Consider the following 19585-nt stretch of genomic DNA (forward strand, 5'->3'; position numbering starts at 1 on the left):
TGTTTCCCCAGGCCCTAGGCTCCCCACTATTTTTGGAAGGTTTTTTGTTATCAACCAAGACAGATGCAAAGCAGTGTTCCTTATCTCTGCCATTTCCTTATTCACTATTAGAATTTCTCCCATCTCTGCTAGAAAGGACCAATATTTGATTCCACTACTTTCTTCCTTTTAACTTACCTACAGAAGCACTGACTATCTGTTAGTATGTCTCCTGTTTTTTTACTCACATGTTCTATTTTCTGTTTTAGTGACACTGATTGAGGAATAAATGTAGTGCACTACATTAAGGAGAACTCCCCTGCCCTTCTTCAAATAGTCCCATGGAATCATTTAAATCCATCCGAGGGGGCAGACAGTTTAAAATCTCATCCAAAGACAGCACCTTCAACAATAGAGGACTCCATGTGTAGTGTTAGCATGGATTGACCCATTTACTGATTCTGGTAATAAAAACAGAAAATGCTGATCAGCAGAACAGTCCAGAAAGCAGTCGAAAGGAGGGGGATCAAAACAGGTTAGAACTTTGGTTGCACTCCCCTCATCACAATTTAAAAATGAAAGAGGTTTTCAATTCTGATCAAAAGATAGAGCATTAATTTGTTTTTCCTAATAGGTGGTAACTGGATTCTCTATTTCCATTTTCAGAAATTACAGTAACCTCACACAGTCACTTCCCAGAAGTCCACCAAGAATGCGGTCTAAGCACAAAATACTCAAAGCATTTATTTTACTTGAACGGGATATCCTGAAACTCGTGCTTATTGTAAATAAAGTTGGTCAACTTGCCTCCCAAGTCTTTTATCTTCATCAACAATGGGCCCTTTTAACTTCGATAATGTTTGTTCTCAGGTTCTTAATAAAGCTCATTACATAGTAAATTACAGAGTTTACGTATTATCACTGGGTTCCTGAAAGTTAACTATTCACTCTAAAAGAGAATGGGATGTATCTTTCAATATAATCTGCTACAAATACTGACAGGAAGGCAGATTGGAGGGGGTAAAGATGGACAGTTCCTGTGACACCCTCAGAATACCCCAAAGCACTTTACAGCTATGGGCTGTTTGGAGTTGTAGCCAAACAGTGGTTATAAAATGTTGTGGGAGTGGAAAGAGATGAATTCACGCAAAACGTATAGAATTTCAAAAAGTTCAAAAATACAGCTTTGGCTCATGGAGGTTGGAACAGTTACAGCACGTTCTTTTACAGTCCTCAGATTGTAAAGGAATGGAATCAGAAACGCTACTGAAATGACCTTTTTATTCTCAAATGTAATGGATGTAGGAAGTGTCCTGTATATTCCAAATCACCAACTTCCCGATAATTCACAGCTGCTATCTTTCATCTCTTGGTTACCCTTTCCAAATACATCAAGGCAACCACAGTAACAGGATGTACATCAATTCCGAGTCAGACCCATGATGCAAGTAAGTTGCATCTTATATTACGCAAGCTTTAAAAGGCTATTTAATAATTTCACAAATCTGCTAGGCACAGTTTAAGGTTAGCCCAAGGTCCCTCTCCATGTTAGAGCATTTAGTTACTAACTGAAATATAAAACTCAAAAGTCCTATAATAATTTTTTTTAAAAATTGGCAACCTCTCTAGTAATATTCTCGGAGATCATGGCTTTCCTTAACAATTGTGTGCGCTCCACATGTAATGAAATTGGTGAAGTTTTTTTGACAGAACAGAGAGGATGGTTGAACATGCCTGACCTCATTTCATGTGGGTTACTGTCATATATATGTGTTCCACTAATATGTGCGCACATTGGGAAACTACCTACAATGGCAGGTATGAAATGCATTTTTTTTTTTGTTGCTAATTTCTTCTGATCTCAAGAACGTTCTTCTACTTTCATGGACAGTAAGTGGCCTTTTATACCTTGCCTGTTCTACAATGATTGCTGATAGGCCATATGACCATATTGTCCTCATCCAACAAGACACACATCTTAAAGCAAAGGTCAAAGGATAATTATTAGGACGAGAGCCAGTCATGATCAGATCAATTGTAATGGACCTCCTGTTTTTCCAACAGCTGATGGCAAACTCACGCCAGAATCAATTCTAGGACCTTATGATTTTACCAGCTGAGCCATCAGAAATTGAACATTTGACTTTGAGTTGAACAAAGCATTCAGTCCCTATTCCAAACACTATAGAAATTTGGTCAATAAGCAGGCAGCATTCCCCACAAAGTTTGATCATCAGGCATTCAGAGCACATTCCTTCTACCAACACCAAAAAAAGTGGGCAGGCTGAAAAACACACACTATCTGGGATTGTCCCCATAATCCAAAATATTTAGAGAAAGTCCAAAAATGTGCAAATTAGGTACCTAAGCCAAGCTAAATAGCCCCTTAAATGTCCAAAAGGTTAGGTGGGGTGCTCCTTTGGAGTGTTGGTGCAGACTAGATGGGCTGAATGGTCTCCTTCTGCCCTGTAGGAATTCTATGAAAACTGATGCCTATGTATAGTCTATGTATAATGAACCATGTACATTGTATTCGGTGAATGTAATATTACAATTGCTTGCCTGATTCTTGAGTGCTATCAAGAAAAAATAAAATTTTGCAGATAGCAACACTGTTCCTATTTGTAGCACTGCAACAAAATACCAATAGTATTTTACAGGGATAATGTCACCATTTGTGGTGTGAAGTATATTACGCACTCATTATTGGGTGCCTTCATTTAAATTAAAAGGAATCTTTCTCAGTTACTATTTTAGTTGCTTATGCACCGTGTTAAATGCACAAGAGCAACACAGGTTTCTGATATAGAGGTCCGCAAGGCAGACTGGAATCAGAAGTAAACTTGCCAGCATTCAACAAGTCCAAGGCAAAACGATACAAGTTGCAGACCAGAACCCCCCGACCCCAACCCCTCCCTTCATCCATGTCACATATTAACATAGGGTGAAGTACACCATTGCTCTCAAATGCAACACTTTAGTACCTCACCCAATTGAAATCCGAACATTAGCAATAGGGTGCAGTGGAAGACTAAACTTGATGCGATAATATCTATGTAAATGTATTTTTTAAGCAAGGGTCACTGGATAGCTATTAGATGGAAAAACTCTTAAATCATCACCACCACCCTAGCTCCCAGGCAAAAGGTGCTGAAGCCAGCTGTACTGCTGATGTCAGTCTGTGACTAAACTATTATGGGAGAGATCAAGAATCAACCCCAAAATCCTTCTGGACCAGGCCAGTAACATAGTGCTTCATTTATTTGATCAGTCAGGAAATGTAGTCTAGAACACTTCAAAATTCCCATGAAGCTTAGAAAAATGTACATACAAACAATGCTGCCTCCCTTCATGGTGTGTCCTTCCCTTTTTAAAAATAAGTCTTTGCAATGAGACACACTGCGTGCCTTACTGAAGCAAGCAATATTTTAATCTTTTAACACGTATTAGCTGGGGCTGGTTTAGCACAGTGGGCTAAACAGCTGACTTGTAGTGCAGAACAAGGCCAGCAGCGCAGGTTCAATTCCCGTACCGGCCTCACAGAACAGGCACCGGAATGTGGCGACTAGGGACTTTTCACTAACTTCATTGAAGCCTACTTGTGACAATAAGCAATTATTATTAACTGTGAAACCCAAAAATATTACATTTTATTACACTGCATGATTCAGCCACCATATATCAATATATTGAGACGCTTCACCCGAGTTACTGTTCGGTAGAGTTACAGTAGAAGTTCAATAGAACACTCCTAGGAAAATGAAGTAGAAATAAAACAGCAGCAAAGCATTATTTTGTTGAGCAACATGTTTAAAATACAGCATTGATGTTAGGATTTTAATCATTTAACTTGCATTTTTCTCAGTTCATAACTATATAGTAGATATAGTGAATCATGGTTACCATAGATCCTGACATTTTACAATAAATTGCTGATTGCATCATATGAGGCAGTTTGACCAGTGACGCTTGAATGTGGGAAGCTTATAGATGGCCCATGTTTATAAATGTATCCAATATGTTAATACAAACGATTGGGATAGTTCACCAGTCTGCTTTTCTGACTGCACAACCAAAAACATTTTCCCTTTGATTCTACCTGATCTGTAGTTGATCATTTTTCTACCCAAGAAAAAAATCCCCCAGAACAGTTGCCACTATTGAATAACTAAGTTCTTGCTTTGCAAGTAAAATTCAACTTAGCCCCTGGCTTCCCAGGCTTGCTGCACTTTGCTGCCGAGCCCAGATTACAGCCTTACTACACTTTACAAAACCATGGTTCAAGACAAAGATGATCAGCAAACACTCTATAATAGCTGCTCTTCTGGTCCTGTTAAAGGTCGTGGCAATGCAAGTATTCCAGTGCCTCCAATTGGTCTGTCTCTTCTGCTTGCACAGCCGCCTACAATGCACTGCACAAGTCTATCTTTGGTCCCTCCTCTTATCGCTTACAAGCCGCTCTTTGACTGTTATCTGTCAGCACGAATGGGGTCAGCTCCCAATTTATGCTGATAACAACCAGCAGTACCTATTTTCTTTCTTTACTGATGCTCATGACGACACATGCAACTATTGTATATTGCAATCTGAACGAACCATGCCCACCCAATATGAACTAGATTTAGACTATCTAAAATAATTTCACTTTAACTTTTTGAGCAGACTTTTATCTCATCACTCTGAATTGAATATGAACCAGGATCCCAGTATGAACTCAGCTGAAAGACCAATAGCTAATCTAATGTACCACCCAGTTCCTGATCTGCTGCATTTCAAAAAAAAAATTCCTCCAAATGTTTGGCAACATGCCTGCGGAAAATATGTAGGTCTCATGGAAATGAAGAAACTGAGCAATTTCTGAAGAAGCATGTATTAAGAAAATATAAGTATACTGTAACCTCAATGTGACAGAGTTTGCTGCTGATACTTCTGAATTGTAAAAAGGATGGCTAGAAGTATAAACCTTAATAGTTTAATGCTTAAATACAGCAGGAACCACCCCAACTGTGAGGCGAACAGTGTAGAATATCAACCGGACATAGACAAGTTGGTCGACTGGACAGATAGGTGGCAAAGGAAGTTCAATGCGGAGATGTGCAAGGTGATGCATTTTGGTAGGAAGAACATGGAGTGAAAACAAATTAGGGGGTAAAATTCGTGCAGGAGCAGAGGGACCTCGGTGCATATATCATTGAAGGTAGCAGAAGAGAGGTGCGAAAGCAGTTAATAAAGCATACAGCATCCTATTCTTTATTAATAGGGGTATATAGTACAAGAGCTAGGGCGGCACAGTGGTTATCACTGCTGCCTCTCAGCGCTAGGACCCAAGTTCGATTCCGACCTCTGATGACTGTCTGTGTGGAGTTTGCGCGAGTTTCCTCTGGGTGCCCCGGTTTCCTCCCACAGTCCAAAGATGTGCAGGTTTGGTGGATTGGCCATGCTAAATTGCCCCTTAGGGTGGGGTTGCAGGAACAGGGCAGGGGATTGTTCTTAGGTAAGAGGGCCTTTCGAAGTGTTGGTGCAGACTCAATGGGCCGAATGGCCTCCTTCTGCACTGTAGGGATTCTAAGTTATGCTGCACCTATAAAAGACACTAGCTAGACCTCAGCTGGAGTACTGTAGAGTTATGGGCGACACACTACAGGAAGGATGTGAACGTATTGGACAGAGTGCAGAAGAGGTTTACAAGAATGGTCCCAGGGATGAGAAACTTCAGTTATGAAGATCGATGGGAGAGGTTGGGATTGTTTTCCTTGGAGAGAAGGTGGCTGAGAGATTTGATAGGTGTTCAAAATCATGAGGGGCTGGACAGCGTTGACAGAACACTTCTAAAAGAATCGAGTGCGACAAGGCACAGATTTAAAGTGATTTGCAAAAAAAGCAAATGGAATGAGAGAAAAAAAATGTTCACACGAGTGGTTCAGGTCTGGAATACACTGTCTGAAGTTTGGTGGAGGCAGGTTCGATCGAGGCATTCAACAGAGAATTAGATGATTACTTGAATAGAAACAATGTGCAAGGGTACAGGGAAAAAGGCCAGAGAATGGCACCAAGACGATGCTCATTTGGAGAGCTGGTGCAGACATGATGGGCCAAATAGTCTCCTTCTGCACTGTAACAATTCTGTCATTCTGTGGAGATAATTGCATGATGCAAGGTTCATTTTCAGATCTTACAATGCACAAGTATTTTTTTTTAAAATAAAATCGGGCCAATTTGAATCACTAAAGTAGTGCCATTTAATGCTGATAAATATTTAAAAAGCACTCAAATTATTTTCTCCATTATGTTGGTCATTAAACCAAGTACCAGATATCTATTCTGGCTAGAAAATCCAATGGCTCAAATGTGCTAAAATTGCATTGAATTAAAATGCTTAAAGTGTCTTATTATTTCATCCACTAGTTGCAAACCATCAATTAGTGTGCAGACTCTTCTTATTCCACCTATATCTAATATGCATACCCAGTAATTCCACTAATTAGTGAGGAGGCATAAGCTGACACTGCATACACAGAAAGCCTCCCTGCTTGCGTCGAACAATTGCCAGGCTAATCTCAGGCACAGATTTACATCAGAAGGCGTTGTACCACGTACATTGTGCGTTGCTCACACCATGATAATTTAGCCGGTCTTTAAAATTCTTCTAATACTATGTTCAATCGTTTCTCCAATTATTTCAGAGTCTGCAAGTGCTCCCAGTGCAAAAAGCTCTCATTCTTATCGCTTGTTCTGTTTGATTCTTTCAGGTGGTTATCATTTTCTAAAGTGTGAATCTCCCACTGGCTTGTGTTAGTCATCGAACAGTTTAAAGAATAAAAATATTAGTTGCCATTGGAAAAACGTAGACAAAGTGATATTCTGTTCACACCTCCATGTTTGTGCTTACAAAGTGAAGAATTATGTTTTCCCAATGACAGAGGTGGCAAAGTTAAAACAGACTTAAGCCCTAAAGCCCCAGGTTTGATTTCAAGTATGTGTGCACTTGGTTGACTTACCCCAGGCAGACAATCGAGACTGATGGAAATAAAGATATGATAGGTGAGGACCTTGAGATAATTGTAATCACTAAGGAGGCAGTATTGGGCAAGCTAATGGGGCTAAAGATATACAACTCTCCTGGCCCTGATGGGATGCATCCCAGTGTTAAAAGAGATGGCTAGGGAAATTGTAAACGCAGTAGTGATAATTTATCAAAATTCACTAGACTCTGGGGTGGTCCCAGAGGATTGGAAAGTAGCAAACGTGACACCACTGTTTAAAAAAGGAGGTCGGCAGAAAGCGGGTAATTATAGGCCGGTAAGCTTAACTTTGGTTGTCGGGAAAATGCTGGAATCTATTGTTAAGGAGGAAATAGCGGGGCACCTGGAGGGAAATTGTCCCATTGGGCAGACGCAGCATGGGTTCATAAAGGGTAGGTCGTGTCTGACTATTTTGGTCAGACACGACTAGTGGGGTCCCTCAAGGATCAGTGTTGGGCCCACAGTTGTTCACAATTTACATAGATGATTTGGAGTTGGGGACCAAGTGCAATGTGTCAAAGTTTGCAGACGACACGAAGATGAGTGGTAAAGCAAAAAGTGCAGAGGATACCGGAAGTCTGCAGAAGGATTTGGATAGGTTAGGTGAATGGGCTAAGGTCTGGCAGATGGAATTCAATGTTGCCAAGTGTGAGGCTATCCATTTTGGGAGGAATAACAGCAGAATGGATTATTATTTAAACGGTAAGATGTTAAAACATGCTGCTGTGCAGAGGGACCTGGGTGTGCTGGTGCACGAGTCGCAAAAAGTTGGTGTGCAGGTGCAACAGGTGATTAAGAAGGCTAATCGAGTTTTGTCTTTCATTGCTAGAGGGATGGAGTTCAAGACTAGGGAGGTTAAACTGCAGTTGTATAGGTGTTGGTGAGGCCACATCTGGAGTAGTGTTCAGTTTTTGTCTCCTTACCTGAGAAAGGACATATTGGCACTGGAGGGAGTGCAGAGGAGATTCACTAGGTTGATCCCAGAGTTGAGGGGATTAGATTAGGACGAGAGGTCGAGTAGACTGGGACTGTACTCATTGGAGTTTAGAAGGATGCAGGGGGATCTTATTGAAACATAGCCTCAAAATAAGGGGAAGTAGATTTAGGACCGAGTTTAGGAGGAACTTCTTCACCCAAAGGGTTGTGAATCTCTGGAATTCCTTGCCCAGTGAAGCAGTTGAGGCTCCTTCTTTAAACGTTTTTAAGAAAAAGATAGATACCTTTCTAAAGAATAAAGGGATTCGGGGATATGGTGTACGGGCCGGAGAGTGGAGCGGAGTCCACAAAGATCAGCCATGATCTCATTAAATAGCGGAGCAGGCTCGAGGGGCCAGATTGCCTACTCCTGTTCCTAGTTCTTATGTACAATTGGGCTCAGTACCATTGGGTTAGGATTGAGTGAATCACCAAGGATTTGTCAGCCCTACCCAATAGGGCCTATAGGAAAATGCCAGCACATACACAGGAAGCACCGCCTGTGCCCTTCCACAATGGAATGCTCTTGACTCATCCTGATAATTTGCCCAGGTAACCAAGGTCTAATCAATTTATATAACAGAAGCCAATATCTACAGAAGAGAAAGCTCGCGCAAGTGCAGTTTAACTGGGAAGAGGGGTCATGTAAAATTTTACTGCTCCAACATTCTTGATTACATGGTTTCAATGCTCAATTTTGAATTACTGACCACGCTCTCAAAACAGTTAAGCAATTAAGTGGCAGTTATTCGCAGGGAAGATAAAAAACAGCGGAAACGTTACCCACAATTATTCATGCGGGACAGGTGTATTGGCCAAGATCTGCTAACCCTCTCACTTGGGAGACTAGTTAATGCAAACCCAAATAGGAGAAAGATGAAACTGATACAGGTATCACAGAATAATAGTGTAGAAGAGGTCCTTTGGCCCATCGAGTCTGCACCGATGCATGAAGAATACCTCCCCTGCCTACCTAATCCCACTTGCCAGCACTTCACCCATAGCCTTGAATGTTATGACGTGCCAAGTGCCCACCCAGGTACTTTTAAAAAATAAATTTAGAGCACCCAATATATTTTTCCCAATTAAGGGGCAATTTAGCATGGTCAATTCACCTAGCCTGCACATCTTTGGGTTGGGAAGACGAAACCCACGCAAACATGGGGAGAATGTGCAACTCCACATGGGCAGTGACCCAGAGCCGGGATCGAACTGGGACCGCAGCGCCATGATCCAGGTACTTTTTAAAGGATGTGAGGCAACCCACCTCTACCACCCTCCCAGGCAGTGCATTCCAGACGGTCACCACCTTCTGGGTAAAAAATGCGTTTCCACAAATCCCCCCTAAACCCCCTGCCCCTCACTTTGAACTTGTGCCCCTTCATGACTGACCCTTCAATTAAGGTGAACAGCTGCTCTCTATCCACTGTCCATGCCCCTCAATCTTGTACACCTCGATCAGGTCGCCCCTCAGTCTTCTCTCCACCAGTGAAAACAATCCAAGCCTATCCAACCTCTCTTCATAACTTAAATGTTCCATCCCAGGCAACATTCTGGTGAATCGCTTCTGCGCCCCCTCCAATACAATCACATCCTTCCTATAATGTGGTGACCAGAATTGCACACAGAACACCAGCCATGACCTCGCCAAAGTTCTCTCTCGTAACACAAGTAGCGCAGCATTTGCCTGATTTTTTCCTTTCACGTCTCCCCACCCACAAAAAAGAAGTGTCTGTGTAGTGCAGCACAGTTCAAATTGAGGTTTGATGATCAAGAAATTCAGATAGTCTTAAAACCAGATGAGAAGTACAGTCCTGAAATCGCTTCCAGGTTTGGGAGTTTTACATAATGGCTAGCACAGGACACATGACTTCACAAAACTATTTCCATTTCACATAAAAGCTGAACAGTATAGGTTTACTGTTCAGCCAATTATCTTCCATTTTCTCACAAGAGAAAAATTCAGGCCAGAGAACATTCCCATGACAATCATTGCCAATTAAAGCTGTTTATGCAGACAAGATATTTTTTCATGTCACTTCTGTAATTGGCAGTAAATTTTCCTTTTATTTCTATTTTCCATCCTATATTTCACTGAAAAGTTCATTTCAAGTATAAACTGAAAAAAACTGAGTGCATTAACTGATGCCTCTGCAACATGCTCCGAGCAATCAGTGGAGGGGGGAGATCGTCAGCACCTGCCCGAGTCAAATGAAGTCCAGTTAGAACCTAGCACGCAGAGAAACACTATGGTAATGCAAATTATTTAGGAGTCAGCACAGAGTGAGAATAATATAGCTCAGGAAAAAGGGACTGGAACAAACGTTCCAGTTCAGATTCCTGAATTCAAAGCTTCCCGCTGATGGAAGAAAGAAGAGAGAACCACTAGTGAGAATCAGTACAGTGCAGGCCATTCAGCCCTTTGTGTCTGCACACGTCCTCCGAAAGAACACTCTACCTAGGCCAATTCCCCAGCCCCCCTTATTCTATAACAGCCACGGTAGCACAGTAGTTAGTACTGTCGCTTCACAGCACCAGGGTCCCAGGTTCGATTCCCGGCTTTGGTCACTGCCAATGAGGAGTTTGTGCATTCTCCCAGTGTCTGCGTGGGTTTCCTCTGGGTGCTCCGGTTTCCTCCCACAAGTCCCGAAAGACATGCTTGTCCGGTGAAATGGAGACTTTGAATTCTCCATGTGGACTGGAAAGGCGCCAGAGTGTGGCAATTAGGGGATTTCCACAGTAACTTCATTGCAGTTAATGTAAACCTACTTGTTACACAAATAAAGATAATATAACCCTAACTTGCAGATTCCTGACACTAAGGGAAAATATAGCATGTCCTAACCTGCACATCTCTGCATTGTTGGAGGAAATCGGAGTGTCCGGAGGAAACCCACGCAGACATGGGGGAGAAAGTGCGAACTCCACACAGACAGTCACCCAAGGTCGGAATTGAACCTGTGTCCCTGGCTCTGTGAGTCAGCAGTGCCTTCCAGGTGGCAAAGATAGTTTGACCATCAACAATTCAAGGAATCTCTCGGACATCAAATGCAATCTCCCAATATAGGAGAGAATCCATAATTTTGACAGTGAATAATTTTGTTTTAAAAACAGGTGCCTGCACGATACTTGACTGCACCCAGTTTTTAATTTTTTTTTGTAATCTTTAGTGCCACAAATAGGCTTACATTAACACTGCAATGAAGTTACTGTGAAAAGCCCTTAGTCTTCACATTCCGGTGCCTGTTCGGGTACACGGAGGGAGAATTCAGAATGTCCAAATCACCTAACAGGCATGTCTTTCAGGACTTGTGGGAGGAAATCTGAGCACCCGGAGGAAACCCACTCAGACACAGGGAGAACGTGCAGACTCTGCACAGACAGTGACCCAAGCCAGGAATTGATATATCTTAGAATCAAACATAACACAAAGAAAAGGCCGTGACACTCATCCTGATGCTTTCTCAATTCAGAATGAATATCACTGAACGTGGACTAGTTAGGTAGAGAGTGTTAGCTGTTTGTGCAACCACAAGTGTATCACAACCAGCTCCAAATCCTGACATTTACACACATGCTGCACCCAAAAGTAAGTCAGTGGGTAGAGATGAGCACAAACTTGGTGGTTTTCCCTCACACTACAGAGACCAGAATCCACCTGATCTTTGTGGTTCAGCACAAGAGTATATTTATCCATGGAGCCCTTGGGCAACGGACTTTGAATACTCTCTTGCCACACGGTCTCTCGCGACCTATACTGACAGTGAACACCTTCATGGTTAGCAAACCAGAAAAGGGCACTGCAGGTACAGCAACTATGACATAGTTATTGAAATTTAGAGCTAGTACTTTATCCTTTTCTGAAATTACAAATTTACCTGAATCAAATTGACGCAGTGAAGTGCAGTTGTTTAAAAGGACATGGGTTCTGTTGCATGTCAATGTTGAACTTACCCCTCACATCATACCACTTGGCTCCATTTGTGATCCCATCTTTAAAGATTTCGCCGGAAGAGTCGTTGCTACAATTTGGCATGCCAATTTTCATCACCGGGTGCTTGGAAGCGTAGCTTTTTGCCAGGTATTTAAAAACCTCATCATCAGGGCACTTACTGTAGTACCCTACTGATGTGCGAGTTCTTGAATCATCATAAGGATAACTGGCAACAACAGATCCACCGTGGAGATTCCCAGAAGCCACAAACTTGTTTTCTTTAGGAATGAGAAATGATAAAACAGAATTAGAAAATGTAAAAATTATATAGTGATTTGTGTTTTAAATTATGTGCATTTCTTAAGCAAGAGATTGTCAATTACATTGCACATGAGGGAGTTCAAAATGTAATGCTAACTTTGGCTGACCTTTGCAGCTGGATAGCCCCAGCTCCAAGGGTGTTGTTATTGGTCAGGCCTGTTGTTCTTTGCTTTTAGCCAAGCAAGTTCCTTTTTCAGATTTTCTTTTTGGACATACTACCTTCTTTGTATCCATTTTCTTTTCCACAATTCTCAAATCTGTTGTGTTTCTACTTGCCTTTGCATTAGCTCAACTTTTTCCCTTAGTTTGATACTGTTACCTCATTAACCCTGGTTGCTTTGTTGCACAACTGGAGCTTTTTCCAATGTTTCACCTTGAACAGCTGATCCAGAAGAGTCATGTTGATCCAGAACGAGTCAAGACACTTGCATATCCACAATGAACAGCAATAATGTTGTAGTTTTATTTCTTTGTAGGCAGCAACCATCTCCTCTTCACAGATAAATTAGCAGTACACTTCAATCCCTGTTTTTCTACTTCAGATGTATTTCCAGTTTTGTCTCTTCTATAATCTACATATGTTGCACACATTTACAATTATTCAACAGAGTCATTTGCTTAACTATGCTTGCATTTACAATATTCCCACAATCTACTTCCAAGATTTCCATACTTTGCAAGACTAAAGGCATGCAGACAGCTGTAATATAAAATTTCAGCCAGGAGTCCAGAGGGTCTGGATTTGGTTACTCTTCAGAGAGTCCATTCCAAGACACAGTCGTATGCCTCCAGAATATACTTTACACCCACTGCTGCTGAACTTTAATCAGTGTATTTATCTCAAGGCTGTTCAAGTGATTGCACCATGTTTGACACAATCCAGAATGTCATAGCCCCTGACCACTATTGTACATGCACACGTACATCCAGGTCAAGCTTTGTCGGCATAGAGAAGCAACTTCAAAACCCTTCAAAGACTTGCGTCACCATATATGAGCACTCCTACACTAGCATGTCTGCATTTTTTAATTCTTCTGACTCTGGGTTTCCTGTGCTTCAGCAGACTGACTTCCTGATTCCTAAACCCCATCTTCCAACATTCTCTCCACAAAAAAAACAGCTTGCTATCTCCTTCCTTGGCTTCACAAGGTTCAGGAAAAAAAATCATTTGTCACCCTTCCACGTTCAGAGTAATTTGGTACCGACGATGTATTTTGTGTGTGTGTGTGGGGGGGGGGGGGGGGGGGGGGGGGAGCAGAATGGAAAAGGCGATACGTAATTAGAAATAAAAATAGGGTTTGACGATGCAGCATAAGAGGATAAACACAAACTACTTGTATTTGTGTACACCTGATGTGCTATTACATTTAATTGATTCTGGAACAAATTATGAATGATATTTTGGAAAATTACATTTGCTGTTCACAACAGGTGGCATGGGCCCCACGTTGAAGGGTAATATGACTCCGGTATGATTTTTATTCAGTTTATGTCACTCAACATTCATTTATCATATTACTTTGTGTGCCTAAGAAAACAAGGATCGGGTTTCCAAGAGCTATAGTCCTTCGCTATTAAACCACCAGGTCGGTCACGCTATTGACAGAAGTGGAATGTGACGATCCACTTACTACTCAGATCCATCCCAAAATCCGGATTAAAAGAAAACCATCGGTGGGCGTTTTGTTTCTGTGCAGCTGCCTGATCTGCACGTTGAATTTTGCAGGATGCGGGAGCATGCCCAGAGTGTGGTGAAACCAGGGGGTATTTAATTTCAAACAGAAGGTGACCCAGTTGGATGCTTGTCCCATTGGAGGCAATCTGAACTTCCTGTTTGTTAACACTCGGGATGATGCGAGTCAGTGTCAATTTTTAACTCCTGTGTGAAGTGCCCGGGGACGTTAAGGGGGTGGGGGGGTAGAAGTTGTTGCAGTAAGTCCAGACCCCACCAAAAATGTGAGGGGGGGTGCAAGTTGTTGCAGTCCAGATCTCTCCCCCCCCCAAAAAAAAAATGAGGGGGGTGCAAATTGTTGCAGTCCAGATTTCCCTCCTCCAAATGAGACGGGAGGTGTAAGTTGTTGCAATAAGTCCAGATCTCCCCCACCCTCCCGCAATGAGAGGGGTGCAACTTGTGCAGTCCAGATCTTCCCCATCCCAAATGAGAGGGGTGCGCAAGTTGTTGCAATAAGTCCTGATCTCTTTCCCCCCCCAAAAAAATAAAAATAAGAGGGGAGGTGCAAGTTGTTGCAGTAAGTACAGATCTCACCCCCGCTCCCCGCCCCCCCGAATGAGGGAAGTGCAAGTTGTTGCAATAAGTCCAGATCTCTCCCCCCCCCCCCCCCCCCGCCGCCGCAACGAGGGGGGGGGGGGGTGCAACTCGTTGCAGTCCAGATCTTCCTCATCCCAAATGAGAGGGGTGCGCAAGTTGTTGCAATAAGTCCAGATCTCTTCCACCCCCCTCCCCCAAATAAGAGGGGAGGTGCAAGTTGTTGCAGTAAGTACAGATCTCACCGCTCCCCCCCCCCCCCCCCGGAATGAGGGGTGTGCAAGTAGTTGAAGTCCAGACTCCCCACCCCCCAAACAAATATAGATAAGCAGTACAAAGGGGTTGGGCCGAAAATCTAATCCCCTCACAATTACCTTTAATCCACCTCTCCATCGCGACCACTTCAGGCACATCCTCGTCCTCCACCACCTCCTCCCCCGCCTCCGGCTCGAACTGATCAGAGAAACACCGGTTGAGGTCCTTGTTCCTGGCGTTGGACCTGCCGCCCTGCTCGCCGGCGCAGTCGCCCTCCCTCGACCTCTCGAAGCCGTCGGGGTTCATGCTGGGCATGATGTAGACGTCGGTGCCGTTGAGCAGCCGCTCGACCCGCCCGTCGCGCCCGTAGCCCTCCAGCAGGTATTGGATCAGGTAGACCAGCACCTGGCGGGACACCGTCTCGTCGCCGTGCATGTTGCCCACGTACTTGAACTTGGGCTTGCCCGGGCTGGGCCGGCCCGGCGTGGTGGAGATCTCCATGACCCAGAGCGAGCGGTTCTCCGCGCTCTGGCCGATGCTGAAGAGGCGGGCCATCGAGCCGTGCGCGGCGGCCGCGGCCCGCAGCAGCTCGGTCAGCTCCTCGTAGTGGTAATAACGAGACGTGTCCAGGGCCCCAGTGCAGCCCGGCCACAGCGCCAGGGCGCAGAACAAAGTCACTGCGGGCAGCCACCGAGCCCCGTCACACCAACCCCGCCGCCTGCCGCTCCTCGCCATCTTTCCTTTTCCCCCACTCTCTGACCTGGCGTGAATGAGCGGCCGGTCCGCCCCGCATGCGCACCGCACAACCTACCCCTAACTGTTTGATTGACAACCGCGCCGACCAATCGGCACCCGGCTACCCGCGAGGAGCCGGTTCCCATTCGCTGGTGGTGGGGGTGGGGGCGGGGCAGCGTCACCCTGCGTCGGATTCGGTTGCGCCCGAGGGGCGGTCACGTCCCGCGCGCGTGCCCTGCGGATTAGATTTATGCACGCATGCGTGTTCCTCCTCATTCCCGCGCAGGTGCTTGAATTACACCTTCGGGGGCGGGGCCTCGGCTTTGGAATTCATTCACCAGCTCTTTGTATCAGTTCCCAACCTAGGGACTTATGGCTTTCCACAGACTAAAGATGTGCAGGTTAGCTGGTTTGGCCATGCTAACTTGCCCCTTAGCGGGTTAGAGAATCCCTACAGTGCTGAAGGGGGGCCTTAGCAATTAGGGTTAGGTAGGGTTACAGGGATAGGGCCTGGTTAGGGTGCTCTATCAGAGGGCAGGTGCAGACTCGATGAGCAATGAAGCCGGATTAATTATCAAACATAGAAACATAGAATTTACAGTGCAGAAGGAGGCCAGTCGGCCCATCAAGTCTGCACCGGCCCTGGCAAAGAGCACCCCACTCAAGCCCATGCATCTACCGTAACCCAGTAACCCCCACTTACCCTTTTAGGACACTGAGGGCAATTTAGCATGGCGAATCCACCTAACCCGCACATCCCTGGACCGTGGGAGGAAACTGGAGCACCCGGAGGAAACCGACGCAGACGGGGAGAACGCGCAGACTGCTCACAGACAGTGACCCAACCGGGAATCGAACCTGGGACCCTGGAGCTGTGAAGCAACTGTGTGCATCACTATGCTACCGTGCTTCCCCAAATTGCTGAACAAATGCTTTTACATTTTGAAGTGCAGACTAAGTTCTTTATCTTATATTCTTGTCAGTTGAGACATCTGCTGGGGTTCGATCCCGGCTCTGGGTCACTGCTCATGTGGAGTCTGTACATTCTCCCCCCGTCTGCGTGGGCCTCGCTCCCACCACCCAAAAATGTGCGGGCCAGGTGGATTGGCCATGCCAAATTACCCCTCAATTGGAAAAAAAGTAATTCGGTATTCCTAAATATATTTTTTTAAGTTGAGACATCTGTCTCATTTATTGTGAGGAAAGTTTGCACAAACTAATTTTGAAACTGAATATTACCAGAATATTCAGGACGCAATGAGAAGAAAAAAGATGTTCCCATTTTGACACAGTTCCCATATTAGCAGTTTGTTCATGCACAATAGAATTTAATGGTTTGCAGATGCAGATGAACAAATTTAATCACCATTTCAAACATGTCTAAATGTAAGATCAAAGCAAATTACTGCGGATGCTGGAATCTGAATCAGAAACACAAATACTGGACAGTCTCAGCAGGTCTCACAGCCTCTGTGGAGAGAGATGGCACTGACGTTTCCAGTCAGGTCTTTGTCAAAGTAGTAATCATAATATGATTGAATTTCACAATCATTTGAGGGAGAGAAGAGTGGATCTAAGACCAGTGTTTTAAATTTAAATAAGCTGTTATGAAACCATAAAGACAGGCCTGACTAACTTGAACTGGGAAATTAGGTTAACTAAGTCAGTAGAGATGAAGCATCAGACATTTAAGGAGATATTTCAGAATACTCAGAAAAGATACATTTCAGTGTGCAAGAAAGACTCTAATGGAAGGATGCTCCAGCTGTAGCTATCTAAGGAAGTTAAAGATAGTACAAAAAAAGTACTATCAATTTCTCAAACATCAGTGGCAGGTCAAAAGGTTGGACCAGGACATGAAAAATGGCGAAGAATAACTAAAAGATTAATTAGGAGAGAAAAATTAGAGAGCAATAAAAAACTAACTAGAAATATGGAAACAGGCAGCAAGAGTTTCCACAGATTTAAAAACAAAAAGACTAAGTACAGTGAGTGTTAGTCCTCTAGAGAGTGAATCTGGGGAATTAATAGTGGGAAATAAGGATAAAAGAAAATTACTGCAGATGCTGAAATCTGAAATAAAAACAGAACATACTGGACAATCTCAGCAGGTCTGACAGCACCTTTGGAGAAAGAAGAGAGCTAATATTTTGAGTCTGGATGACTAATTGTCAGCTTTGTCAAAGAGTCATCCATCCAGACTCAAGATGTTAGCTTCTTTCTCTCTCCACAGATGCTGTCAGACCTGCTGACATTGTCCAGTATTTTCTGTTTTTGTTTTAGATTGTGGAAATTAAAGAAATGGCAGATGAATCAAACAGATATTTTGCATCTGTATTCACTGTAGAGGATACATATAACATCCCAGAAATAAGTATGAATCAGAAATGAAAGGGTGGGTGGAACTTAAAACAATTACCATCACTAGGGAAAGAGTACTGAGAAAATTATTAGAACTACAAGTTGACAAGTCTCCAGGTAGGCAAAAAGTTGGCAGATGAAGTATAATGTGGAAAATGTGAATTTGTCTACTTTGGTAGGGAAAAGAAAAAAGCAGCAAATCATTTAAATGGACAGAGATTACAGAACCTTGAGGTACATAAGGTATCTGGTACATGGATAACAGAATCTTAGTATGCAGGTCTGGCAAGTGATGAGCAAGACAAATGGAACATTGTCATTTATTGCAAGGGGAATGGAATATAAAAGTAGAGATACTTTTCTACAGTTGTACAGGTTAATGGTGAGACCACATCTGGAGTACCATGTACAGGTTTGGTCTCCTTACTTAAGAAAGCGAATAAATGTTTTCGAACAGTGGTGGGCAACCTAGGCTAGTGAGTGGGCTGCATGAGTAGCCCTCCTTCATCTCAGTGGGCTGCAAGGTTGAAATCAGGCTTGTTCACTAACCATGACCCCATGAATAAGATTAAACACATTTAAGACACATTGAATATTTCATAATGAGTTACAGAAAATGTTTAATCATTTATATATTAACAGAACTATCTTTAACTTCAAATTATAAAAGCAGAATAAATATTTATACTTTGGACGCAGAGGCAGTGCATGGCTCTCATAGTCAATGCTGTGAGCAATCAGAACTCACCTCACCTCATTTGTCCTTGCTTTACGTGCGTCTCACTTCAGTAATGTAGAAAATAAAGTGACACGGATGGAAATCAACAGAGTGTGGCAACCTTGCGCTTCGGCAATTCAACAGAATGTCCCATGGGCTGCACTTAGAAACTAGATGGGCCGCATATGGCCCCCAGCACTGTGCTCGAAGCAGTTCAGTGAAGGTTCATTTGACTAATGTTTGGAATGGGGGTGTTATGAGGAATAGTTAGAAAGGCTGGGCCTATATTCACTGGAGATTAGAAGAATGTGGCACAATCTTATTGAAAAATCTAAGTCCCTAAGGGCGCTTGACAAGGTGGATGCTGAAAGGATGTTTCCCCTTGTGGGAAAGACTAGGATTAGAAGACATGGTTTAAAAATAAGAGGTCTCCAGAGATGGAGATGAGGACAATCTTTTTCTCTCAGAGGGTCAAGAGTCATTGGCACTCTCTTCCTATCAGAGCAGTTGAAGTGGGGGGGGGGGTCATTTAATATTTTTATTGCAGCGGTAGACAGATTCTTCATCAACAGGTGAGTCAAACGATATTAGGGATTGGTGGGATTGTGGAGTTGAGGCCATAAACTGATCAACCATAGGCTTACTGAATGGGAGAGCAGGCTCGAAGGGCTGAATGGCCTACTCCTAATTTTTATGTTCATATCAACGGAATAAGCCAGGGGTGTCAAACTCATTCTATATGGTGGACCTGATCCAATATCTTGGCACTTGGTGCAGGCCACATTCTACAGAAATAATTAAAATAGGTGACTAATGTTGATTTTCACATTTTGATTCTGACCACTAATGCTCAGTATCTTCTTGGCATGAACAATTAAAAGGTTATTATTTTCAATAATGCTGAAAGGTGTTGCCTCTTGTGGGAAAGACTAGGATTAGAAGACATGGTTTAAAAATAAGAGATCTCCAGAGATGGAGATGAGGACAATCTTTTTCTCTCACAGGGTCAAGAGTCATTG

General features: G+C 43.4%; 1 protein-coding gene across 1 annotated transcript in view; it reads right to left on the minus strand.

The window, feature by feature from the left end:
• The window catches only part of cpda (carboxypeptidase D, a), a 105784-nt gene extending 90265 nt beyond the window's left edge, over positions 1 to 15519 (minus strand). The window contains exons 1-2 of the mRNA XM_072470133.1: positions 14872 to 15519; positions 11931 to 12188 (exon numbers count right to left, since the gene is read on the minus strand). Coding sequence (XP_072326234.1) covers positions 11931 to 12188; positions 14872 to 15487 — 874 coding nt within the window. The 5' untranslated portion in view covers positions 15488 to 15519. The remainder of the gene's footprint in view (positions 1 to 11930; positions 12189 to 14871) is intronic.
• Between the last annotated feature and the right edge of the window lie 4066 nt (positions 15520 to 19585).

Source organism: Scyliorhinus torazame, chromosome 12, assembly GCF_047496885.1.
Source record: "Scyliorhinus torazame isolate Kashiwa2021f chromosome 12, sScyTor2.1, whole genome shotgun sequence".
Lineage (NCBI taxonomy): Eukaryota > Metazoa > Chordata > Chondrichthyes > Carcharhiniformes > Scyliorhinidae > Scyliorhinus > Scyliorhinus torazame.